The sequence below is a fragment of the Myotis yumanensis genome, unplaced genomic scaffold, assembly GCF_028538775.1.
Source record: "Myotis yumanensis isolate MYYU_CA2020_CCGP unplaced genomic scaffold, mMyoYum1.0.hap1 SCAF_13, whole genome shotgun sequence".
Lineage (NCBI taxonomy): Eukaryota > Metazoa > Chordata > Mammalia > Chiroptera > Vespertilionidae > Myotis > Myotis yumanensis.
The window spans coordinates 21,581,541-21,608,590 of record NW_027223764.1 but is presented as its reverse complement, the minus strand read 5'-3'; the positions used below and the strand labels follow the sequence as shown (position 1 = coordinate 21,608,590).

The following is a 27,050-nucleotide window of genomic DNA, read 5'->3' as shown; positions in this document are numbered from 1 at the left end:
ATAAACGATCATCCGAAGTCTTGGTCTACAAATGACAACATGTCTTCTGATTTCCACCCTCAGCTACCTTTCCTTGGAAATTCTATTCCTTCTTTCTTGCTAGTTATTCTGGGGTGAGCAGTCCTTCTATTGCTATTACCATCTTTCACCTCTACCTTTTCTGTTCTAGCTGAAAGGTTCTAGGTACCAAGGAACTTTATCATTGGCCTGACTTCTTTTCTTTAGGAAGCAAACACTGAAAAACATTTGGTTCTTAGACTGAACAGAACTAAGGCTGTTAATTTCTTTGTTCAGTTTCCATTTCACTGTTTCTCACGCATATAAAAAAGCTGATCTGGTACAACGATGACACAGGGCAAGAAATAGCAGCTGCCACATAAGATCCCTTGCTAATTACGTGGTGACTCCAGTAAGGTGCCAGCCTGCTTCTTCAGGATGAGGGATTCCCCCACTCCTTGCCTTAGACTTGGACTTAGAGAGTTGAAGGGGCCTGGAGTTATTGCTACACACAAAACTCTTCATAGATGATGAAGCAGATCAGGGTAGTCAAGTTATGTGACCTCCAGGTCTCCTGACTTCCAAGCCAATGTCCTCTCTCGACATCATGTGAACCCTTACTGCATGCATAGCTAGCTAAAACAGGTATTGCATGGGTTAAATGGGCTTTGGCAGGCTAGCCTGGGAACCTACTATTTACTACAGTTTCTCTGAGAAAACGAATTCGGAGTTTTGCCTGAGGATTCAGAACATATTTTCAACCTCCTACTCTTCTTTTCACCACCCTGGTGAACACATTAGGAATGTATTCATTCCTGGCCATTAGGAATGAATGAGGAAGGCCATGTTGTCTTCTTAATAACACACTTGGAAATAAACATAACACAATTTATTGATAAAACTGAAGCAAATGTTTATACAGGCAGATTCCTCAAATTTGAGGATTAATTGTTAGGATGAGTCTTTTAGAGTTATCCAAATTAGCCACTTGTCTTTCTTAGAAATAAATCTGTTACTAATGCTTCCCCAGCCAACCAGCTGCAAAAGCACACATTATTCTTTGAAAGAGGAGCACAGAAAACCAGCTTACTTCCTGGGGGGCGGGGGGGGGGGGGAACCTATGGGAGAGGAATGTGAAAATCCCAGCTATTGGGGTGATACAGGACAGGCCAGGACCTCTCCTTTTTAATAACAAAGCAAAATAAAGGGGTAGGGATAAGGGTGAAGCTTTTAGATTGACTTGGAAAAATACTCCTTGAGGTCATTTACATAGTATCACTTTGCCTAATTATGACAAAGCATTGGGGATTACTCACCTCATTAGATATGTCAGGTTCAATTATTTGATTGCAACAACCAACCTCCTGTTCATAGTATCTAAGTCTTCATACTTCGTTGCTTATATAGTTGGGTTATGTGCTCACAGGTTTTAATATAATATAAAGGAACAGTGCTCACCTAGAAACTGGAGGACAATGTACCCTGTACAGTTAGAGGCAAAGGCAATGGCAATGAATATGACTAATTATTTTACTTCCTATTGCACCAGCTTGTAAAATCTTGGGGAAGGATGGCGACAGCAGAGCTGCCTCCCAAAGCATCATACAGGAAACTTTTCCATAGTTTCTTTGGACACCTTGTTATAACATAGTTTGTGATCCTCATTTTATTAAAATCCATGGTTTTGTTACATAATGTATTCCGAAAAATATATATACAAAAGTTGGGTAGCGGAAGTTGAATAAATCTGTATTATAATGGGTGGTTCTTTATCTAGAAAATGACAATTTTTTTTTTTTACCTCATCATCAGAGTTTCTTTGATAACACACAATAGCAGTGTTTCATCCAAATTTTTTCATTTTCTTCTTTTACTTTTACACATGACCAATCATTTTGGATGTTCAATGAACACCTATTGAGGGTTTAAGACTTGCCATTTTTGACTTGACACTCCTGATCACCTCCATCCATGTCTCAAGTACATCACATTAATGAGACCCAGGTTTCTCAATAGCACTTTCAATTTTATGTTTTCCACTTGTTTTCACATATGCAGTAAGATATTCCAGTATTGCACAAACAAGGATGTGCATATAAAGATGCTGACATCATGTTATTGATTTAAATGTTGGTCAATCAGAGAATGCACAAAAATATAAATCTGGCATCCAAAACAAGGATTAGAGGTATTGAATATTTTAAAAGTGTAGCTTTTATCAAAATCAAGTGTGGCAAATACAGAGACTGCCTATAAATAACAGGGAGGGCAACCACACCAACATGATAATGTCTTGTTCTCCTTTTAGCTCACATTTCCCTCTTTCTCCCAAGTCAGTGACAAGGAGAGTAAAGGGGCCATTGCAGAGTGGCTACTATGTGCCAGGCATAAGGTAGGTAATTTGCATAAACACACACACTGTCTTTCTCTTTTTCTTTTATCCTCACCCAAGGATATGGAGAGAGAGAGAGAGAGAGAGAGAGAGAGAGAAACATCAATGTGAGAAACATTGATCTGTTGCCTCCTTTACATGCCCCAAATGGGGATCGAACCCACAACCTATGTATGTGCCCTGACCTAGAACCGAACCTGCAACCTTTTGGTGTATGGGACCAAACCAACTGAGCCACCCAGCCAGGTGCACAAACACTCTCTTGATGGTCATGGCCAATAGTGTATTTTATGTCAGAAAAAAACAACAACCAAGATCTCAGAAGCTATTAACTTCAATAGTCCTGGTTCGCTGGACTGAGGAATGAGATCGAAAAAGAACCTTTCATTATTAAAAAAGAACCCAATAAAACTGTACTAAATGATCTTTAATAGTGTGGCTTTTGTACATCTGTGTGGACAGAGAATAATTTCCTGGAAAACCATACGATTTCTGACATTTTTTAAAGAAATAGGTCCAATACTAATTTTATTATATGGTTAAATATCAAATTAAGGACCTGTGTTTTGAAGGTAGATTGATGTGGCAGGAACTCAAAATTAATGACATACTTTAGGCTCTATATTCTCTGCACAAACAGATTTCCCAAGCCCAGTGGTAATAATAGGTGTATAAGGAAATAACTATTTCTGCTTTAGGTTCTTCCTTCCCCTTCGGACCCCTTTGCAGAGAAAATGCCAAGGACCCCCCTCTCTCTTTATGGCCAGAACTAAGACCTATAAAGACGGCAGAACAATAAATGGGGTCCCTGGAATCCCAAGCTTCTGGTCCCAACCACTAATAGATGCTCCTTGGCAGCATCACTTTTTTGAAAGCACACTGAAGTGTTAATGCCAAGTTTGGGGGAAAATACATGGTAGTTCCATACCTGGGAGATCATGGAAGAAAGAAACTTCTGGAGGACAAGCGTCAGTCACTGACTGAATTTCTACATCTGGGCACTTCTTGAGGGAGAGGGTTTGGCTATTTGGAGATGGAAAGTGTGGTCCCCTGGAATTGGCAGGCCCAGGTTCTGAACTGCCTCTTCCTCTAGCCAACCAAACACTCTCAGCTCCAGACTTCTGTGGAACCTCAGCTTTGACTTCTACATAAGGGGAGACGGCACTAAAGGCTTTTTCAGATTGTTGCCTGTGACCAGCCCTGGCATTTACACACCCTCCTGCATTTGATTGCAACACCCGCCTCCTGTTCACAGTCTCTCAGTCTTCATACTTCGTTATGTACATAGTTGGGTATCTGCTCACAGGTTTTAATACAAGATGAAGGAACAGTGCTGGCCTGTTCAACAGAAAAGTTGAAGAATCATTTAAAAATCAGGGTATGTCTTCTTACTTGAACACCGTAAGTACTAAATCATAACCACTTGTAGAAATTAGTCTGGACTAACAAATAAGTAAGGCCTAATATAAATGCATTTCAGTAAAATCACGTGTAATGCACATTTCTAACCAATCTTTCAGGCTTCCGACATGTCAAGTTAGAGGTAAGGATCCCAATTAAGTCTTCATCCTTTTGGCAAACAAAGGTATGGATCAATACACTTGGCAATGGTGACTAAAGTCCTTCGTTTTCCCCTCCTTCATGCCTTAATAATATCTTCTTTAAGGAAAGCCCAAACCAGCAGGGCTGCAACAATATCAGTAATGAGAGTGGGTCTCAAGGTCAGCAGTCATGCCATAAAACGTAACATGAAGACATCGTTGGCAGGCTGGGAACTGCTCGTCTCAAAGTCCTGGAGTAGGCAGCTTCTAGGAGGTGGAATCAACGACCTCTGCGTGGAACGGGCGGAGGAGGATGGAAGATCTCCCTGGTTGGAGGCCTGAAATGAAAGATAAAGCAAAAGCATGACCTTGCAGACCATGATGTGAACAGGCTTTCCTATGTCAAACACTGCGAGTGAGAAAGTATTTGTCTCTCCAAGTTGAAAATGCACCGTAACAGTTTGGTGGTTACCAGAGGGGAAGGGGGCTGGGGAGAGGGAGAAAAGGGAAAGAGGGGATGAATGGTGATGGAAGGAGACTTGACTTCGGGTGGTGAACACACACAATACAATATACAGATGATGTATTGTGGAGTTGTCACCCCAATAAATTCAATAAAAATAAAAAAGAAAATGCACCGTGATATTTATTGGAATCATTCTCATAAGGTACTATGCTATGTGTATAATTGTAATAGATGTTTTTATTTGAGAGGGAAGAGTCTTTAACCTTTGTAATTACTGCATAATAATTTTTAAAAAGAGAGATAAACCAACTATTTAAAAATGAATTTGATTAAGTAGTTTTTACGCATCCATGATTTGCTGCAAATTTGGTCTGTTATACAGAGGACATGTTCCTTCATTAATGAAACTGGCCACACATAGGGACCTCCGAGTGACATACATGCTGGCTGTGGCTCACCATCCTCACTGCACATTAGAATCACCAGTCGAGCTTTGAAAAATACCAATCAATCCCCAGGCTCTATCCCAGACCCATTCCATCATAATCTCTAGAGCAGGGGTTCTCAAACTACGGCCCGCGGGCCATATGCAAATACAAATATTGTATTTGTTCCTGTTTTGTTTTTTTACTTCAAAATAAGATATGTGCAGCGTGAATAGGAATTTGTTCATAGTGTTTTTTTTTTTAAACTATAGTCTGGCCCTCCAACGGTCTGAGGGACAGTGAACTGGCCCCCTGTTTATAAAGTCTGAGGACCCCTGCTCTAGAGGATTGGGCTCAAGCATCAGAACATTTTAATAGTCTCTCTCCCCCAACCAGTTGTATTAACCAAGCCTTACGTTTTCTGATGCTTTTACACCTGGGGCCTTGCTGATCTGGGCCTGAACAGGCTGCCCCTCGGTGGGTAAACTAATTCCTAGAGCTAGTAAACAATGTACCTGGGAGCACACCTTTCATAGTACCCAGAACTGGAGCGGGGACTATCCACCCACCCTAACCACCTCAGGGCGAGATGCCTGACAACTGGAGGCAACCCCTTTGCTCCAGGCCTGCTGAAATTACTCAATCTAGTCAATTCTAAATCTGCTAACCATCTCACTTGTTCCTTCCTGTGGAAACCACAACAAAAGCTCCTCTCACCTACGTTTTCCCCTCCCATTCTCCTGACTAAACCCAGTGGTGCCCCTGCTTAGGATCTGTGAGTATAACAAACTGTCTTTTCAACAGCAGTCATCCCTGATCTGTTGACCTTGCCATACCTGAATAATGACAAAACCTTTATTTTAAAACACCAGGAATTCAAATATGCAGTCAGGCAGGAGACACACTATAGCAGGAAGGCCCCTTGAGAGAAGAATTGAGAATTTCCGGTCTGCTCCTCACAATGACTTCCTCAGGGATTACTAAATGTGTTATCCCAACGCCACATTTGCTTTCCTAAAGCCCTCTCCCTGTTATTCGGGATGGTTTTTGAATAGTCTTAAATGACACTCCAGAGAGACTTGGGTAAGTCCTTTTACAAACAGGTTCAACGATTGCGGGTGGTATTTCCACATATGTGCTCTAAAACTAATATCAATTCTCTTGGAAGCAAGTCAATAAGTCAAGAAAGAAAGCTTTGTCAGGTGCTGCAATTGAACTGTGTTACCCTGGAGTTGCGTACTTGAGGATTAAATGAATCAATGAGAAAATATTTACTAAATGTCTTTTGAATGCACGTTTTGTATAGGTCAAGGAAATGACAAAAATGGGGAAAGAAAGGCTCTCTCAGGAATGACAGAGCGAGGCAGAAGTAGGAAAAAATAACCACAGGTATCCTCAGGAGGTCCTGCTGTGGCGCCTGGGAGTAGCTGGTTTTATGTGGTTATCTCTTTATCCAGAGAAAACAAATGGGCAAATCCCCTTCCATCTCCCCAGTCTACCCTATGAACTGTGGCTTATAGGAGAAATCCAGAGGAGGTGTCGGATGATACCACTTCTTCCTTCCTTCTTTCCTTTCTTTCTTCTTTCCTTCCTTCTTTCCCTCCTTTCCTCTCTTTCTTCCTTCAGTTCCTTCCTTCCTTCTTACCTTCCTTCCTTCTTCCCTTTCTATAATAGATAAATATTTATCTATTATCCATCTACTCCTGGATATGGGATGAAATAACAGCAAGTAAAATGGGCATAGATTCCATACTCACAGTGCTGAGAATGTAATAGATGAGAAAGACAAGGAAAGTCAGTACACTCTACTGAGTGTTTTGACCAGGGAAGTCATAACCTACGGGAACATATAGCAGAGACATTTATGCACATGTCTGAAGGTCAAGTTCAACTTCCCTGAGCCTACCAAACAGAGGTAATGACACCTTCATTGGAATCTTTTGTGAGGATTGGCGATAACTATTGGAAAGAGGATAGCACAGTTTCTGGCTTAGAGTAGGCACTCAAGAAGTAAAGCTAATTATTTATCAATATAATTAAAGATCTACTCTTAGCTCTTTTCCCTATGTATGCTCTATGAGCCATACTTCTATCTTCCACCACGAAGATCATCATGATTCCCTCCTGGCCCCACTCTGCAACTGGGGTGGGTCTGCAAACAAACCATCTCTAAATTTCATTCTGGTGAACAAGCCCAGCGAAGGTTTGGAAGTCCCATCTCAGGGAAATGGATTTGTGATTTTAAACATCTCAGAACCATGGGAGAAAAGAAGTATTAAACCAACCAAGAGTGGCCTGTGGGGAGACAGCCTCTGCAGGACCCTGGGAAGCCAGGGCTGGAGACACGATTGTCCAGAGATACTGGGCACTGGTTGCTTTCTCCTCCCTGTTGAGGGTTGAAGTCTCAAAGATAAGCTTAGTTCAAGAACCCAGCAATCTGATATTGGTTAACATTCTTTTAAAGCAGCACTGCTGTTTAGCTGGTATCATTTTGTATGGTCATAACATTGGTAAAAATATATATTTTTAAAGTTTCTCTATTAATTAGTAAATAGCCTTGGTCTCAAGTCCCCTCACTCCCTGACCACTTCAGTCCCTGCTGGAAACTCCACAGGCCTCTTTATAAGTCCAGTTTTAGGATTAACCTGGTACTGCAGGAGTCCCCCGAAGTGTGTTCTGATTAGGTGGTATGTAGGCTATGCCTTAAAGGCGACTTCATAGGTTGTTAGTGACTGTCAAATCACTAGTAAATGGCAAAATAAGTTCAAAAACAAAGGGGCAATGGCTCAGCAAGAATTTGTGTGTTTTTTTCTCATCTGGCAGGGCCTTACCTTAGAAGAGATGGCATTGCCAGGGACCCACCCTATAGGGACTAAGGAGCCATGCAAAGATAAAGTGCATCTATTTGTCCCTCCTCTTGTCACATCTGCCTTCCCTGATCTTGAAATATGCTGGGAACTTACAACAGGTGGGAGTGTGAAGCCTCTTTCCAGTAACCTATAGTCCACCTGTGGTAGATGACTTGAGACTGTTTCATCCAAACTAACCAGTACCAGTCCATGCATCCATCCATTCATTCATTTACATGGTAAATATAAATATTTGTTAAATTTCTAGTATGTTCTGGTTACGATGGTAAGCATGGAGAGAGTAGAAAAAAATTTTTTTAATAAAAAACAGTTTCTATTCTCTCGAGGTTCACCATCCACTTGAGGAGACGGGTATGTAAACATGGGCCACAATGAAGTGGAATGAAGTGTAATAGAGGTGTTTGGGGAATCACAAGAAAGTTCACCCAAGAGCATCAAGGAAGGCTCCAGAGAGGAGGTGATATTTGGACTGAGTCTTAAAAGATGTGTCAGAATTTTCTAAGCAGAGATTGAAGACAGCATTTCAGGCAAAAGGAGCAGATTGAACAAAGACATGGTACCAACTGGCACAGCTCCCTGGGAATTTTTAAGGGGTGGAGCCTTGGTGAATACAGCAGGGGGGTGGGACTTAAGGCTAGATGGAGACTAGAGCTTGCTAAAAGATACAGAATTAAATGTGAAAGCGTATATGCCAGGAAGTGACATCCTCAGCTATTTCTGTTCTGGAAAGTGCACTCTGGTTGCAGTGTGGAGGAGGGACCGACTGCAGGCAGAGAGGTAAATATGGGCCTATGTGGATGAACTTAGGCACCGGCAGATGGAGAGGAGGGGGCGCATCTGAAAGGGCAGCAGAATGGACAGGGCCTGGAGACACACTGGATGTGGGAGCTGCGAGGGAGGCAGGAATGGAGTTAAACTAAGTTGAGGCACATGAATGTCAATTAATTCAGCCAAGTTCACAAGTGACAGCCAGAGGAGACCTGTGTCCAGGTAGCGTGGTACCAGAGCCATGCTCCTCGCCACCATACCATGCTGCCTCTCACCTTAATTTTCATTCCCAATTCCATCTTGCTTCCTGGTTCCCAAAAGGCACTGTCTCCACAATACAGCCAAGGGAATTAGTTAGTAGGGAGCTAAATTCTAATAAAATAGATACAATTTACTCAAAAAGTTGATGTTTGCCAATGTATTTCATCGCTGAAATATTCCATTTGCTATTAAAAGTGTATGCAACTGAATACAGCGTCACTTAAATTAATGAGGCGTCCACACTGAAATATGACAAAAGCAGGCACTCATTCTTAGGTCATCTTAGATGCCCCCAACTCCTCCTCTCCCCTGGGGTTTATCTTCCACCACGAAGATCATCATGATTCCCTCCTGGCCCCTCTTCTCTCTGATGCCCTCCTCTGCAACTGGGATGGTCGACAAACAAACCATCTCTAAGTTCCATGCTGATGAACAACTTAAACAGGATTCAGAAAGCGAGGGGAAAACTTTCCTATCAGCTTCGATGTTACCTCTGTGAGGCCGCTCGGGGAGGCACCCTGGGGGGCCTATCGATGGGCAGGGTGGATGTTCCATCCACTTGTTGGGGGCCTGGACTCCGACTTCTGGTAACCTCAGGGACTTCATTATCCTACAGTAACAAAAACACAAGAAGGATTGGTGAAAATTACATCCAGCAACCAGCATGTTGAAAGTTCCCAGCATATTTCAAGATCAGGGAAGGCAGATGGACAGATACCACTATCCCCAAATCCCCTCAGCCTCCTCAGGCTTTGGCTGAAGGTTATTCACAAACTTATCATCAACCCAGCAAAACCAGGGCAGCTTTCCATTGACTCCTGGAGCCGCTCAAGAGACAATCAGGCCCACAGGATCATTAATGGTCCTTGCTATTCAAAGCACAGTCTCTGGGCCATCGAGGTCAGCATCACCTGGACGCTTGTGAGAAATGACAGGATCTCAGGTTCCTCCTCAGATGTGCTCAATCAGAACTTGCATTTTAACCAGGCCTTAGGCAATTCTTATGCATATTAAAGTTTGAGAAGCACTTCTCTATATAACCAGATAGAGCTGGAGAATTTTTATTTTTAAATAAAAGCCCCTTTGGGGGACAACAGAACCATCATAGGGTAAAACAAGCTGTGCACTGAAGGGGTGGCCCACTCCTAGGACCCTTTCTCAGGGAGTCTCCTGGGCAATCCTTTCCCATGTGACCCCTTCCACTTGTCCCAGCCCCTGGTCCCTGAGTCAGAACCATAAGCCAAATTGGGCCTCAGCCTAAGTCACCCAGCTACTCCCTGCTAGGAGGTCTTGTGGCTCTCAAGGGACTAGTTGCCACTCTACCTGTGGAGGCAGAAAAGGCCAGGGAGCTTTGCGAAAAGAGCAGATATGCACAGAGAAGTAGAGACGATAGAGCTTGTGGCCCTGAGAAACACAGACCGGTGGCATTGGCTCTAGCATCTCGCCACTCCTGATCTAGGCCCCAAACTGTGATCAGTGTCCCTGATTCCCTGAGACTCATCTAGCTCCTTCTCATATGCCCCTTTGGCTTAACTAGCCTGAGTGGATTTCTTCCCTCCCTCCCTTGTTTCTTCCCTTCCTTCTTTCCTTTCTTCCTTCTTTCCTCTGTTTATTGAGATGAAATTCTAAACGTAAATTAAATCATTATAAAGCCAGCAGCTAACAGTGGCATTTAGTATATTCACAATATTGTCCAACCACTAACTACCTCTATCTAGTCCCAAATCATTTCATCACCCCAAAGGAAACACTGTACCCTTTGAGCCGGTTCTGCTTGTTTCCCCCTCCTCCCAGCCCCTGGCAACCACTGATTTGCATTCTGTCTCCATGGACCTACCTATTCAAGACAGTTCATATAAATGGAAGCCCACAATATGTGATCCTTTGTGTCTGGCTTCTTTCACCTGGATTTCTATTTCTTGCAATAAAATGACCCTAGGACAGGACAGATGGGGGTCTCGGCTCTCACTCACCTCATTGTCCCCCTCCATCCCGCTGCTCACACTGAGGAGGCTCCGAGTGCTGGATCGGTTACTTGTGCTGCCTGAAGGGTACAAACAAAATCAGCAGGACCTTAGATTCCCTCAGGCTAAAATACAATGCACAACTCTAGCACTTACTTTTTTTTACCGACAGCAACAATACACAAGCTGTGAAGATATGTGTCTTCAAATGTTGCCGTTTTATACCATTTTACTAGAGGTCAGTTTTTCTTTCAGTATAAAACAAAATGGTTCACCTTTTTATTACATATTTTGCTGTACAGCTACCATTTACAGAGGGCTTCCCACACATTATCCTATACAGTGGTTCTCAACCTTCGTAATGCCGCGACCTTTTAATACAGTTCCTCATGTTGTGGTGACCCCCAACCATAAAATTATTTTCGTTGCTACTTCATAACTGTAATATTGCTACTGTTATGAATAGTAATGTAAATATCTGATATGCAGGATGTATTTTCATTGTTCGCAACCCACAGGTTGAGAACCGCTGCTATATAATAAAAGGCTAATATGCAAATCAACCAAACAGCGGAATGACCGGTCGCTATGATGCGCACTGACCACCAGGGGGCAGATGCTCAATACAGGAGCTGCCCTCTGGTGGTCAGTGCGTTTCACAGGAGGAGCGCTGCTCAGCCAGAACCCTGGCTTACAGCTGGCTAGTGCAGCAGCGATGGTGGGAGCCTCTCCCGCCTGCATGGCAGCACTAAGGATGTCCAACTGACGGCTTAGTTGATGTCCCAAGCCATCAGCTGGACATCCCCCAAGGGCCCCTGGACAGCAAGAGGGCCAGGCTAAGGGACCCCCACCCCCAAGTGCACAAATTTCGTGCACTGGGCCTCTAGTGTGCTATAAAAACATGATTGCTTAACCCCTATGAAAATGGTATGTGGTACTAGTGCTCTGATTTGACAAACAGGGAAGCAGAGATGCTCTATTTCTCACTTGTTTGGGCCACTTCTGAAAGCTGCAAACAAATTTTGTTGAAGTTTTCTACTTAAATTATGTCAAACATGTGCATGTATCACATTGTGCAATCCAGAGGGAATGTGGGCAAGCAAGTCATCAGCCTGCAGAGGGTGAGGGCCTCAGCCTCCCTCATAAATGAATGGTCCTTTCAAACCACTGCATTTGGGGTGGTGTGTTACATAGCAATAGGTAACTGAAACTGTGTAACAGGGCCCGGATGCAGTCTATAGCCACAGGGTAGGGTAAAATCCATCAGTGTCATTTACTAATATTTTCTAGCCAGATGAGCTAGCCATCCCTAGGTTATAAATGGTAAGAAGCACCATTTATGTTTTCCATTCTGTTCCTACCCCAAACTAACTCAAAACACATGCATAAAGTCTTTAAAATTAATCTGTACCTGAACCGAGGACTTTGCCTTTGTCTTGTTAAACTTCCCCTCTCCCTACCCTACAATGACTGCCCTCACTTTGAGAAGGTTTATACCACTTCTGTCCTCCAAAACATCTGAGAGATGAGCCACGTGCCCCTTGCTTCCTCCATCACTTATAATCACTGGAAAAATCTCTCTCATTTCTGAACTTGTCAGAATTCTCTAAATTGCCTTAAGGGAATTTTAGATACACATTATCACCCTCCATAATGTAAAGGGAAGTTCTCTCTGTCCAGTCTAGATTCCCGTGTGGTCATGTGATATGCTTTGGGTCTGTTTTGACAGGTAACAGTGGCAGGAATGTTAGCCTGAGAGGAGCTGGATTCCACTCCCACTTTGCCACTCACTGGCTGTGTGACCTTGGGCAAAACTCTTTCCTTTTCTGGGTTACAAATACTCTATCTACAAAGTAAGGAGGGAGACTAGTTCAGAGGTTCTTGACCTAAAAGTGAGCAAAAGTATGTGTGTGTGTGTGTGTGTGTGTGTATGTGTGTGTGTGTGCACGCACGCGCGCACAAGCATATGCATTTTTCATAAAGTGCATCGGGAGCAGGTATCAGCTCCACCAAGGGGTTTGTGATGCAGAAAAGATCAAGAACCCTTGGGTTCGATGACCTTCCTGTTCCTATTAAATAATCACTATTGCCATCATTCCCAACAGAAACTAAGGCACAGAGAAGTGAGGCAGCACGCCCCCATTATACCTCTATTGCCTGACATTCCTGTTCCAACATCCAATGCCAATGCCTGACATTTAAGGAGACATGAGTCCTGAAAGTCAGCTTGTCTCTGGCTCTTTCACGGCATTCCTAGCTGTTTTGATAACACTAAAATGTATGAAAGAAAGGAAACTCCATCTACTCGGGTGGTGAAGTCAGCTAACACTGCCTTGGATGCGGAAACAAGTCCCCAGCTCCTGCCTGCACATCAGCGCCTATTGTCTGCTGCAATCAGGCTCCTATTCAAGCTTTCGAGCCAAAAGGAAGACATTTCCTAATTAAATCCTCACCCATATTGTTGGAATTCTCAAATTTGAGCCCATTGTTTTCTAATGTTTTTGACTTTGTGCCCTTTCCCTCTCCTTAACACCGTTGAGGAAGCAAAAAGAATAATGGTTAAAGTCTTGGCCCTGGACCAGTCTACCTGAGTTCAAATCCCGGCTCTACCACTTACCAGCTGTTTACCGGAGGGCAGGGCACCATGCAGTCATTATGATAATTAAATTAAAGAAGCTATGGAAGAGTCTTAGCATGTAGTGAGTGCTCAATGTTAACTAGTATTATACTAGATTCTCCTATTCATAAAAGGGATAGGGTAGCAATTATGCAATCTGGCTTTAGGGAGTATTTGTGTAACGGATCTTTGGTCCCTGAAAAAAGGTGAAACTCACAGGTTAAATGCCTCTCATTTCTTACACCTTCCAAACCCAAAGCAGGTTCCTATTGAGATGTGCGGGGCTCATCACAGAGCCTGTGTCCAAGGCCCAAAGGCACCAGCCAGCTGGAGTCAGCTGTGAAAGCACCCTCTCCCCACCCCACCCGCGCCAGGCTCAGCCTGCTCACTCGCTGTGCTGGAGGTGCTGTCTGTCTTCCAGTCTCCCCGTCTTAGCTCCGTCCGTGGGGGGAAGACGCTTTTCCTGGGGCCACTCTCGTAGACTCCAATCTCCACTTTGCTGGGCAGCAGCTGTGAGTGCCTAATTGGGACGGTGATCTCCAAGGCTGGAATGAGAGGAAAAGGGGATTAGCTTCAAGGCACTAGACTGCCATTTACCAAACTGCTCGGCTGTTCCCTCTCCATCTGCCTCCCTCACCGGAACCTGGACGGTGTCTGGAGGAGAGCGGAGAGGAGGGGAGGGAAGAGGAGAGAGAAAAGAGGAGAGAAAGAGGAGGGAGAACAGATGGGGCTCTGCCCAATTCAGCACCAAAACTCCACAGAGTCCTGTGTGACCATTGTTGGGGAGCAAAAGAGAGAGATGGAGGATGTGAGAAAGAGCAGGGAAATGCTTCCTTCCCGAGTAGTGGTGGAAAGAACATTTGATTAGGGAAAGGGCTGGGGCCCCAGCTGTGGAACGGGAGTCATTCAGTTGACCTCTCCGAATTCGTGCCCTTTGTGAGGAGGGGGTGTGAACATCATTGATCCTAATAATAGGTTATCCTGTGCATTAGGTAGAATTCTCTTTTTTTCCCCATTAATTTCAAAGAGGAAGGGAGAGGGAGAGAAAAAGAGAGAAACATCAATGATGAGAGAGAATCATCGATCAGCTGCCTCCCGCAGGCCCCACACTGGGGATCGAGCCTGCAACCCAGACATGTTCCCCAACCTGGAATCAAACCATGACCTCCTGGTTCATAGGTTGGTGCCCAACCACTGAGCAACACCAGCCAGGCAACATTAGGTAGAATGCTAAGAGCAGCCATATTTTTAGCTCCTTGAAACCTCCCAACACCATGAAATAAATGCTATTGTCATCATTCCCAACAGAAACTAAGGCACAGAGAAGTGAGGCAGCACGCCCCCAGTATACAGCTGGCAAGTGGGACAGCTGGGCTTCGAAGCAGGCTCCAAAGTTCAGGCTCTTCAGCACCACTCACACTGCCTCTCAATCCCTTAATAAATGATGGATGATGGGTGGGTGGCTCACAACTGACAACAGAGAGTTGTGAAAGGAGGCCCAATGGCCTGAGAAAGATTTCGTACTTGGAAGACTGATGGATGGTTTTAGACCCCACAGATTCAGAAAGATAGATTATTTCTTTTGCTCTGCAAAGCATTGACCTGATCTCTCTCTCTCTCTCTGTCTCGTTTTTTAAATCCTCACTCAAGGATATGTTTTCCATTACTTTTCACAGAGAGTGGAAAAGAGGTAGAGAGGGGGAGAAAGAAAAAAAAACATTTATGTGAGAGACACACTGATTGGCTACCTCCTTCAAGCTTCCAGACCGGGGCTAGGGATCAAACCTGCAAACCAGGTATGCGCCTTTTGACAGGGAAATCAAACCTGAGACCCTTCCATAAGTAGGCTACAACTCTAACCACTGAGAAATACCAGCCAGGGCTGACCTGATCTTTTTATTGGCTTAGCCCTGCCCAGTGGTTAGTCTTTCTCACTAGATTTCCACCCTTGGGTTCTATGCCCAGAAAACAACTCCTGCTGTATGAGCAGAACAAAACATCTCTAGGTGTCACACTAGCTTCCTCCCCTGGGAAGTGTAAAAGCCAGGTGAGCTCCCCTAGCTGCCCTGAGGCAGGACCTCTGGGGAGAGGTGCAAGCTCAGGTGTACATGCCACCTTATCTTCCAGGTACCACTTCCTTCTCCACCCAACTCTTCTATGAGATAGGCATAGCAGGAAGTTCAGGGAGTCCAAGGGTAGGTGGCTCTGTTTGCCAAAGCCAGAAGCCTGCCAATAAGGGCACACGGATAAGCTAGACCAGTATGAAAGAGCTGGCGTGAAGACAGGATAGGCCAAGTGTATGAAAAACATCCTGCACAGAGAATATGAAAAAGGTGCATTGTTGGCCCTGGCTGGGTGGCTCAGTTGGTTGGAGTGTTGGCCTGTACACCAAAAGGTTGCAGGCTCAATTCCTGGTCAGGGAACATACCTAGGTTGCAGGTTCGATCCCCAGTGGGAGCATGTACAGGAGGTAATTGATCGATGTTTCTATCTATCTATCTCCCTTCCATACTCTCTAAAAATCAATAAAATCATATCCTCAGGTGAGAATTAAAAAAAAAAGGTGCATTGTTGGTTTGTGAAGGCACAAGCTCTCCTCATTCTAGAGACTCCAGTTCCAAGTGCAGTGCATGGTCTTAGTATTAAACCAGCTTTCCAGGTCTCTGTGTAGCACACATCTTTTTCACCTCCTCGGGCTCTCTTGGTTACAACTGAATAGTGGGAGCACCCATCCATGCTTGGAACTACATGAGCAGAGACTAGCAGGGTATACCCGCATATGTGTGTGAGCCTATGGGTTTTTAGAGTCCAAATAACTGTCTTACTTTTCTGTCTCTCTCAGCTTTGACCTAGCATGTTTTGTTGTTGTTGTTTATATATTTTTTATTGATTTCAGAGAGGAAGGGATGGGGAGAGAATCATTGATCAGCTGCCTCTTGCACTCCCCCTATTGGATGGAGCCAGCAACCTGGGCATGTGCCCCAAGGAGGAATTGAACTGGACTTCCTGGTTCACAGGTGGACACTCGACCACTGAGCCACACTGGTTGGTTCCTGGCATGTTTTTTTTAAACAACAATCTTTTAAAGGGAGGTTCCTGTTTGTTTTACTCACTTCAATGAGACAATAGTCTACTCTCAACCAATTCTAGGAGGAAGAAAAGTAGAATACATAGGGGGGGAAAAAGGGAGTCAAAAGTTAAAAAAATCAAGTAGAGCCAGTCTAAATGTCTACAAAATCCTGACAGTCTTTGAACAAAGGAACAATGCCAGGAATACTAGTTATCATTACTAGATTGCGTAGGACTTTCCCCAAAGTGCATTCACACGTGTTATTATACCTCCTTTGAACGTCAAGATTTCTCCATTAAGTAAATAAGTCAGGTATAACCATGAATGAGGAAACTGAGGCAGAGTGGTTCAAGGTATTGTCCTGGATTATAAAATGATTCAGTGACCAAGTGGGGATCAGAAATCAGGTTTCCTGGGACCCAGCCTGCTGATCTTGGTCCTGCCCCGAACTGGCCACAGACACACCCAGAACACAAATATTGATTGTCTTCTCTGTGGGGCCGGGATGTTCAACAAGTCAGGAGCCACGCCAGCCCTCCTCTGCTTTCCTACACCATCACACCGCCCTGCACCATCCCAATAAGAGCAAAATAGCTCCCTGGGGCTGAAGAAAGACTGGAAAGTTATTATGAACAGATCCTTACTTTTTAGTTATCCGTGGTGTGCTAACCCAAATTAAAGAAAAAGGATCATTGTTTTTCTTTTCTAAGGCAAATGAAGTTTTTAAATGAAGAGAGGCAGTCTTTCTGTCTAGAGTGGGCTCCATTTCTGGGGAATGTCCTTTAATCAGAAATGCCACCATCAACCCTCATTTTCCTATAGATCGATGTCATTCTGTGCCAACAGTTTTCAGTTTTTGTGAAGCAGAATTCTTTCCTCTAGTGAAAACAGAAGCTCGGTGTAGAAAACAAATATTTTAAAGGAGCTGTGATGGTTGAAGCAGAGTAAGTGGCCTCAAACTCTGTTCCAATCCTAATCTCCTCCCCCATCGCCCACCCCACCCCCAGTTCCTACCCCCCCATCCCCACAAGCATGCACAGTGTGAAAATCCCTGGAATATGCAATTACAAGTTAGTATGTTACTAAACATATATATATGTAATCGAGTTTTATGGAGATAACTGATAGATCATATTTACTCAACCACAAATAATGCCTTCTCTTTGGCAGGTGCTCTGAAGCCCTTGGGCCACACCGTCCAGTGCAGGGTCCAACTCCCAACTGCTGCGGCTTCCTCTGGTAGCCAGATTGCAAGGGTCCCCCACCCCCCACCCCCCACCCCCAGCAGGCCTCAACCGAAGACGTGGGAACCGTTGTCTAAATACCCTGGCTCTCTTACCCCTCGTGCATCCCCACATGCATCACTAAATTGCAGCTTTCTTGATGCTGCCTAGATTTAAAAGCTTGAATGCTTCACTTAATCAAGGCTTCTTTTGTTGAGTTTATGTGTTCTAGTTTTAAAAAGCACCTCTGCCCTAGCCAGTTTGGCTCAGTGGATAGAACGTTGGCCATCGGACTGAAGGGTCCTGGGTTTGATTCCGGTCAAGGGCACACACCTCGGTTGCAGGCTCCATCCCAACCCTGGTTTGGGGCATGTGCAGGAGGCAACCAATTGATGTGTCACATCGATGTTTCTCTCTCTCTCTCTGTCTCTCCCCCTCCCTTCCATTCTCTCTAAAAAAAAATCAATGGAAAAATAACCTTGGGTGAGGATTACCAGAAAATAAAAATAAAAAGCACCTCAGTCCCTTTACTACCCAGAGCCCTACTGTCCAACCCAAGGATGACTTGCAGATCTTGAACCAGATTTTTTGCCTTTTCTCCGTTCTCCTCCTCTCACCATCAGGGCAGACAAGTGTGGACTTAACTAGTGGCAGCAGACATTTAAAATCCGGTCGCTCAAGCAGACATCAAGAGGTCATCAGGATGATCTCTCTGACCTTCTGCCATGGGTGTAACCTCTGTACATCCTTCTTCTCCCAAATATTAAAAATCATTAATACTCACTAGGCTAGTATTACATGCAAAACACTGTGCTAGGCTCTCGCTGGGAAAACCAGACTTACACAAATAAAAGTCTAACTCGTGAGCTACTGGATAGCGAAGATTGTGTCTTATGGGTCTCTGTCTTTGTCAGGGTGCCCGGTGCTCAACAAGTATTTGTGGAATGAATGAATGATGTCACCAAACATTTTACTGAAACCAACCATACCAACAAAGATTTCTTGAGCCCCATCAATGTACTTGCTACGTGTATTGGATTCAGTCAAGACAAAATTCTTACCCTTACAGAGCTTACAACAAATAAGGGGGTGGTGTGTGTGTGTGTGGGGGGGGATAATCATGAGAACAGGAACAAAGGATCATCCGGTCTGTGATGTGTAAAAAGAGAGGGTAAGCAGTGGCATAGGAAGCGAGTGTTGGAAGTGCTCTGGAGAGAATGGCAGAGAGGGCTTCTCTGAGAAGGAGAATTTACAGCCAAGCACTGAAGGATGAAAAGAGCCAGCCAGTGAAGATGTGGGAGAAAAGTAGAGAGAGGACAGCATTGGGGACAATGCTCTTGGCTTGATAGAGCAGCAAAAACGAGTCCATTTCTACTGGAGAGCACAGAGTGGAGGATGAGCCAGGGGGCAGTTATGCAGGACCTTGGAGGCCAGAGTATCATTTTCCTCTGTCTGGAACAAAAGTCCCTGGAGGGTTTTGAGCAAGGGAATGGCACAATCTGATTGTTTTTTTGTTTGTTTGTCTTTTTTACAAAGTCTTGGCTGCAGTTTGTAGGATTAACTGTAGAAGAATAAGAATAGACATGGGGAGACCATGGAAGAGGCTCCTGCATTAACCCAAGAAAAGGTGATGGCAGTTTGGCTGCAGCTGCAGCGTGGGAGATGGTCGGAAATGAGCAGATTTAAATTGCATTTTGGAACTGCTGATGGTTTGAGTGAAGTATCAGCACTCAGAGGCAGCAAAAAGAAGCGTCAGATGAATGGGAAAATAGCAGTTCTGTAGATGCTCTAATGAGGAAGGAATACAATGGCCTGGAGTGGTCCAGGAAGGCTCCACTGTGAAGGGCTGCCAGACTGAGTCTTACAGTCCAGTAATTTCATACAGATGACAAGGGAGAGGCATGAGCAGGAAGTGGCAGGAAGACGTCCTGTTTGAAGACTAGGGTGTTACCAGCCTGACCAGGTTCAGGTGGAAGTAGGGCTGTTGATGGCAGCTGGAGAAAGACTTAACTCTTTATGTAATGAGGCTCCATTCAATATCTGAGAGCCCCTGGAAGCTTTTTTTTTTTTTTTTGCCAGCTCCTTTCGGTGTAAGGTTGCCACAGGTTCTCAGTGGGAATATGCAGTGTGAGCAAATGCCCACTCCTTGCAGGGTGGTGGTGCCACATGGAGGATGAGTCAAGGGGAGCAGAGGGACCTGGTCCTCAGTGTGCACAACTGGGATTCATGGCCCTGACACATGGCAGGAGCCCTGCTAGGCTTGGAGCCCTGCTCGGCTTCTGAAGCAGTGTGTGGTGTGGATACCGATGACACAATTCTCTGCTTGAATCAAAACAGGTACTATGCAAACGGGATTTTTGTCCTTTCTCTGCACAAAAACCATATGTTCCTGGATGCCCAGGGGAGAGTTGGTGCCCGGAGAGAAACCATCCTCTTTGAGTGGGAGGGTAGAGGGATGCAGAGTTCAAGCCATCCATTCATTCACTTGCTGACTGGCTTGTCTTATGTTCCAGGTACCAGACATAGAGAATTAACAAGACGAAGCCATTGCCCAAAAGGACCGCACAGTCAAGCAGGGGACCCAGATATGTAAACAGGGTGACAGGTGCTGGGCAAGCAGCAAAGTCCCTCACCCCAGCAAGCCACATACCTGTCTGCTTTCCTGTTTTTTGCTTCTCTCTCTGTCTTCGGGTGATGCTGTCTCTTAGCCGTTTAAGGTTTTCCTGCGGAAAAATTAATTTGTTTTTAGAGTATGAATCAGAGTTATATGCCCTCTAGGCTTTAGAGTTTCTTTCTGATTTTAGGCTGTTTGTAAGATATATCACATTGCAATAATATCTCCAACATGCAAATGAGGCTGAGTGCATTTGCAATCTGCCCCCAGGGAAATCCAAGTACTCTTAGAAGTTGTGCCTGAAGAGAAGAGAGAGACACCTTGTCCACAATAAAGTGTTTCCCAGCTCCCTCCCAGCTCCTTCCCAGCCTTATAACCTACTGCCACCCTCCTTGTGTGCCCCTTAGCCAAGCCAGTCTGTTACCTGCTCATAAACACTCCATGCACATTCCTGCCTCAGAAATTGTGTTCTGATTCCCCTGACCTTGAAGGACATCGATTGCTTTCCATAATTCTATTGCAAGCCTGGGTCAAGGCTCCCCTTCTCCCTAAAGCCTCCCTACTCTGCTCCGGTCCTTCGTGACTGCCCATGCCATCTGGCACTGGGCTATGCTGCATGTGTGTTTTCTTCAGAAACACTGTGAACTCTTAAAGGGCAAGACCAGGTCATGCATCTTTCTGTAATTCTGCAGTCAGGTCTATTGTAGTCATTCAATAAATGTTGAATAGACGTGAGGGTGGAAATTTGTTGCTATTTTAGTCAATAAACAACAACCACTGGAAGTGAAGAGTCTGCGCATTCTAGGGAAATGCCCCCCGGACTAACATCCAGGCATGCAGAAGGTTCCCATGCGAGAGGCCAGACTGCAAGTTGGGTTGGGCTGTGACTGTGACTGAGAGACTAAGGTGGGTCCACGGAGCAGTAGGGAAGCACAGGAAGGTGTGTGTGTGTGTGTGTGTGTGTGTGTGTGTGTGTGTGTTAACTTGGGTGGTTTTATATCTATGACTTATTTTATCGTATTTCTTGGGAGCTTTCCAAGTGCTCTTTGAGTTGTAAACTGTGATAGTTCTGTGGGAGTCTTGCCACTAGGAGTAGAGACAGAGACTCTGAAAAGAAAAAGCTGGAAAGCAAAAGCATAGGGCCCCATGTGGAGGGAAGCCACAGCCACAAATTTGGGGTTTACAGTTGAGTCTTTGTTCCTGATCTCTAGCCTTGTGACAACCAGAAAAGCCACCCAGCTCTCAGCCAGGGAACAGGGGTGGTTACAGGTGACAGATCCACACATGCACTGACTCACAATGACACTCAAAAAACGTCCACCGGCCCTGCCGCAGGGGCTCAGTTGCAGCCACACAAAAGACAGCTGTGGACCCGGCCCTCCACTCCTGTCTAGGAGAAACACGAAACCAATTCCTCCCGGAGCCAGCTACCTACCTGCTGGAAGCGAAAGGATTCCGAACGCTTCTTCTGGTTGAGCTGCCACTCTTTGAAGTGGAGCACGGCTTCGTCCACGTTGACGATGCCCAGCTTCACCTGCTCCTGGAGGGTGATGAGCTGCCGCTGGCCTGGCGTTTTCATCCCAGCAAAAGGATCATATATACTTGACGGGGGCCTGTCTCTCCACGGTCTGACGGGAGGCTCTGGAAAGGAAGGCAAAACTCAGCGTGACAGCTCCCCCGCTGGGCTGTCATGGATCACTTGGAGTGCGGGTGAATTTCCCGCCAAAATATAAGATGGCTCTGTCTTTTGGTTTTGTTCCATCCACCAAAAGGGTGGATTACAAACAAATATTTGGTAATACGCAGTTACAATCGGCCCGAGTTTACACGTTTCCCGCACTCCACCGCAAATCTATATGAACCGAGTTAAAGACGGCTCCCGCGGAGTACGCGCAATTCACGCGAGCCGACTTAACTCGTTTCCCGCACTCCAAGTGGGATGCGTGGGGTTAACAAAGCTGGCCCTGGGCTCAAGAGGACGTGTCTCACAAGAACAATTGCACGTGAAACCAAGAAGGGGCGCAGATGATATGGAATCAGAGAGAGGGAAGCAGCTAATAACGTCAAAGCCTATTACACAAAAGTAGAAAAGGCCACAACGTTTTAGGGAGGTCGGAAATCTGCTGATGAGTAAGTGAAATCCCTCAAGCCTGAATAACTGAGAGGCCTTTAGACCAGCATCTCTCAACCTAGGCACTAGGGACATTCTGGACTAATTCTTTGTCGCTGGGAGACTGTCTTGTGCACTGCAGGATGTTGAGCATTGTCCCTGGCCTCTAATCACTAGATGCCAATAACACCCCCTTCCTCAGCTGTGACAACCAAAAACGTCCCAAACATTACCGACTGTCCTGGGTGGGTGGGGGAGGAAAAAGCACCCCCAGTTGAGAACCACTGCTTTAGCCTAGAATCCACTCCCAGAAGGGAACTTACAGGGAAGTCTAGCCAGGATGCTCTCCCACTCTCCCAGCTCTCCCCATCCTCCCTGCCTCTGAGCAGCATGGAGCACAAGGATGGTGGACCTATGGGCATCCAATGCCCGAGGAGACTGGCATGCCAATGGAATCATGACCCAGGGCCAACGTCACCAGGTGTAAATTAGGTGCTGGGTCCCAGCGGGCTCTCCTTGGGTTGTGCCAACCTCTCCTCCACATTACAAATTCATAGCTCTCTGCTTTGGAGATTCGAGGGAAATATGAAGTGAACCCCTCTCTCTCCCCCAGGCTGTGACTCCACTACGTTCTGTGGGGACTGAGCTACTTGCAGAGGTGATGGGGCCCCCGGAACATGGGAAGACAACTTGACATTTGACTGCTCGGTTCATGTGGAGCTATCCTTGATTCTACATTTCTCTAGCAGGACCTGATTTGGGCATTGATTCAGGGAGATGGCAAGAAGGAAAAAAGAGAGGTGGCTTCCCCAGGGGGTATTCAAAAAAGCCTCAGGGGAGTTTATCTATCAGTCTTCCCAACTATTCGCTCATCTGTCTGCACACACTCACATGCTTTTCTCCTGGGTTTGCCCTCCTGAAGTGTATTGCGAGATAAAATGTGGGGAAAAAACAAAATGTACAAGCCAACCAATTCCAGTCTACAACCTCAGGGATGCCTTCCAATGCTTAGAGGATGTCAGCTGCTTTTCTAAAGAATCATCAATGGGATAACATGGAACGCCTCTGTTTAGCACAAGGAAATTGATCAAAAAGAAAAGAGCACCTATCTCCTCAAGCTTCCTTAAAAAAGTCTTTAAAAAAAAAGAAAGAGGGCAAGCAAATGTCTCTTAAATAAGCCAGAGAAAGACAACTATCACATGATCTCACATGTATGTTAAATCTTATGAACAAAATGAACTGATGAACAAAATAGATCCAGAGACATAGAAGCATGGAACAGACTGACGAATCTCAGAAGGAAGAGCGTGCAGGATGTGGGATGTGGGAAGAGATTAACCAAGGAGCTTATATGCATGAATGCATAACCCATGGACACAGAAAATAGTGCGGTAGGCTGGGGGTGGGGGGGCGGGGGAAGGGGTGGTCAGGTGGAAGGGGGCAAAGGGGGACATCTGTAATACTTTCCACAATAAAGATAAATTTTTAAAAGTAGTTGCATTGACATATAGTTTAGCTAGGCTAGATGGGTGAGTAAGTAACATGGTGGGACCGTATCATCGGGTCAAGACTGAGTGCTGGGCCACCCACTTTCAACCTGTTGAGATTGAACTCAATGTTCAGATTATACTTTTGTCTGCTGTTACAGACACTTTCTAGAGTGTTACTATCCCCGGTGTGATCAATTCCTACAATATTTGTGGGCACCCCAATCTCTTCTCCCGTCCCGTTCCCATCAGTACGGGATTCTCAGGCAGCTCCACCCCAGGTATCTCCAGGCCCTCCCTATTTATCAATGCTAACTAAGGATTTGCCCTGACACCAGGGAATCACTGAAACATTAACACTTCTACCCCCTGGAAGTTCAGGTCAGACAGAAGGGAGCTGAGGACAACTGGCTTACCTTTCCTGACGCTCTCTGAGGAAACATAGAAATTCCCAGGCCGTTCTTGAGTTTTTTCTGCAAAAACTGTGAGATAAACAGTATTCTAGGTAAAAGCCAAATCATATCTCTTTCTAAAGGGCTTTAAAATGTCTTACACATTTAAAAAAATTACCAAGACCTTGTTCAAAATTAATAATCATAATGACCTCACACCTTGGACTACTGTATGCATATTATTACATATTTACATATTATTATTATGTAAATCAAAACTCTCAGAGGAGCAACTAGTGAGCAGAAGTTGCAGGGATTAGGAGCTGAAGACAAACCAAACAGACAAGGTCTCAAACCCAGAAAGACAAAGCCAGATCATTACAGAGAAGAGTGATGTAAACGATGTGTACTGGATCCCCGAATGCCTGAAGCGAGCCATGGAACACCTTGAAGCTTGCAAATAAAAGGAAGTGCCACTTAACATGTCAACGAGTGGCATAAGACAGAACTCGGAGCAGTGGAACAGGTGCAATGGGCACAGCTCCAAAGGAATTTAGATGAAGTCGCTCATGAGTGGCAGACCCATAAAGGCTAATAGGGAAAACTAAAGTGACAAACGGCCACCTAGTGGTCTGCACAGTGGTTAAGACTCCCTGGGCTCTGCACAAGAGTCCCTGGGTTCAAATTCCGGCTCGCACTTACGAGCCACGTGATCTTAAACAGAGGCTTGACCTCTCCTGGCCTCAGTTTTGCTGTCTGTAGAATGAGAATGGTAACAGTATCTTCCTTGTTGGGTTGTTGTGGGGATTACATGAGTGAATACATGGACAGTACTTAGACAAGTGCCTGGCACATGTAAGCTCTCAATTGTAGCTCTGATTATCATTATTCATATCTTAACCTTGAAATTGATGCTGATAGGACAGTAATACCTAGACATGCTACTTAACACGACTTAAATCAGTACAGGGCTTTACAGTTTATAAAGTAGTTCCCCATGTATTATTTCATTTGACTCTTACAATAAGGCTATAGAGAGTATTATTGTGCATTAATATGATATATTCACCAGTGCCTGCATATATTATTATGATACCCATTTTGTAGATGAGGGAGCTAAAGAGAGTGCAATGACTCACCCAGTGTCCTATACTGTACAGCTGGCAAATGTAAGGGCTAGGGCATGAACCCAGGTCTTCAGGTTTCCAAACCACTGCCCTTCTTGTCATCTCCTCTCTCCTTTCCTTTGCTTACCCACCGTTTCTTAGCAAGTCCGTTAGTGCTCTTTAGGAATCACCCATGCCCCTATTCCAACTGCCTCCCCAAAATGAGCTGTGCCATCCACACCTCATCCTTCACCCATGGACACAGACAATAGTGTGGCATGCTGGGGGAGGAAGGTGTGGTCGGGTGGAAGGGGGGAGAAGGGGGACATTTGTAATACTTTCAACATTCACCCTCTGCCATTTAGGCCTATTTGCATGTCTCTTCATTGGTTCCCTTACAAGCAGACCTGGGACAAGGATGCAAGCACAAGTAGTCTATGTTCAAATCCTGAGTTCAAATCCTGGCTCTGCTATATGGTAATCAACCGACTGCTGTAAGCCTCCATTTTCCTCATCTGTAAAATGGGTATGATAATGGTCCATACCTAATAGATTATTGTAAAGATTAAACGACATGCTCTGGATAGAGCACTCTTGGTGTATTTCAATAAATGTTAGCTATTAAGAATTAATAATAATAAGAGCTTCAAGAGATAAAAATTTAGCAGGATTCTTATCTTGTGGACTCCCAGGAAACTTGTGTACCTCTGTCTTCATACTATGTACGAATGCTTTCAGGGAGGCCAGAACGGAATCTGATCATTGCCCCTAGTCTAGTTCTGGAATCTGCCCCAAGCTCTGACCTGTCCCTTGGGGGTGGTTGGAGACCCTCCGACCATCTGAGTGATGCTGGTTCAGAAGCTAGAGGATCTAGGGACTTCCTATTGAGCAGCCCTGAATACCCCGCTAGGCCTCATTCCCTGCACACTTGCCTTTGGAAATGTACGGTTCATTGTCGGGCACCTGGTGAGCACCAGAAGCACTGGCCTCTGGCCTGGGAACTGGAACGGGGGGCCTGCTGGCCAGGTCCAGGGAAAAGGCCTCATCGTCTTCCACTGTGTGATAAACATCTTCCGGATCATGATGGAACGGCTCCTTCTCCAAAGTGGCGATGCCCACATTATTGCCTAGAAACACAGTAAAAGGTGACTCAAAGCAGTGGTTGAGAACCCCATGCAAAGCAACTGAGAAAACACTGATGCCACCTTCATTTGCCCCCATCAATGCAGCAAAAGGAAGTGAGCTCTAGGCTCTAGCGCAGCCGTGGGCAAACTACGGCCCATTTGAAATGAATAAAACTAAAAAAAAGACTGTACCCTTTTATGTAATGATGTTTACTTTGAATTTATATTAGTTCACACAAACACTCCATCCATGCTTTTGTCCCTCCGGTCCAGTTTAAGAACCCATTGTGGCCCTCGAGTCAAAAAGTTTGCCCACCCCTGCTCTAGCATCTCAATTTTACTGCTGAGACTCAGTTATTCATCCCATTAGAACTAAGGAAAGGGGAGTACAGCCCTAAAGCCCAAGGACCCTTGGAACCAACCCCTGGGTCGGGCAGCACAGTGAGGGTGGCTCGGAGGCCTCACCACCAACAGCGCCAGCACCCTCACCTTCAGCATCAAGATGACTATAGCAGACCCCTCCCAAGGACTTCCTCTGGGCCCAGCACTGCTCCAAGTGTATTACCCACATCATTTCCTTTGATTGTATAACAGCGCTGTGGAGTAACTGTAATCATTATTCT

At 45.1% G+C, this 27,050-nt stretch overlaps 1 protein-coding gene across 1 annotated transcript in view; it reads right to left on the bottom strand.

Moving 5' to 3' along the window:
* Positions 1-871: 871 nt before the first annotated feature.
* PIK3AP1 (phosphoinositide-3-kinase adaptor protein 1) overlaps positions 872-27,050 on the bottom strand; it is a 101,121-nt gene continuing 74,942 nt past the window's right edge. The window contains exons 10-17 of the mRNA XM_070432599.1: positions 26,236-26,430; positions 24,222-24,287; positions 21,644-21,849; positions 20,245-20,317; positions 13,691-13,846; positions 10,694-10,764; positions 9,212-9,330; positions 872-4,268 (exon numbers count right to left, since the gene is read on the bottom strand). Coding sequence (XP_070288700.1) covers positions 4,211-4,268; positions 9,212-9,330; positions 10,694-10,764; positions 13,691-13,846; positions 20,245-20,317; positions 21,644-21,849; positions 24,222-24,287; positions 26,236-26,430 — 944 coding nt within the window. The 3' untranslated portion in view covers positions 872-4,210. The remainder of the gene's footprint in view (positions 4,269-9,211; positions 9,331-10,693; positions 10,765-13,690; positions 13,847-20,244; positions 20,318-21,643; positions 21,850-24,221; positions 24,288-26,235; positions 26,431-27,050) is intronic.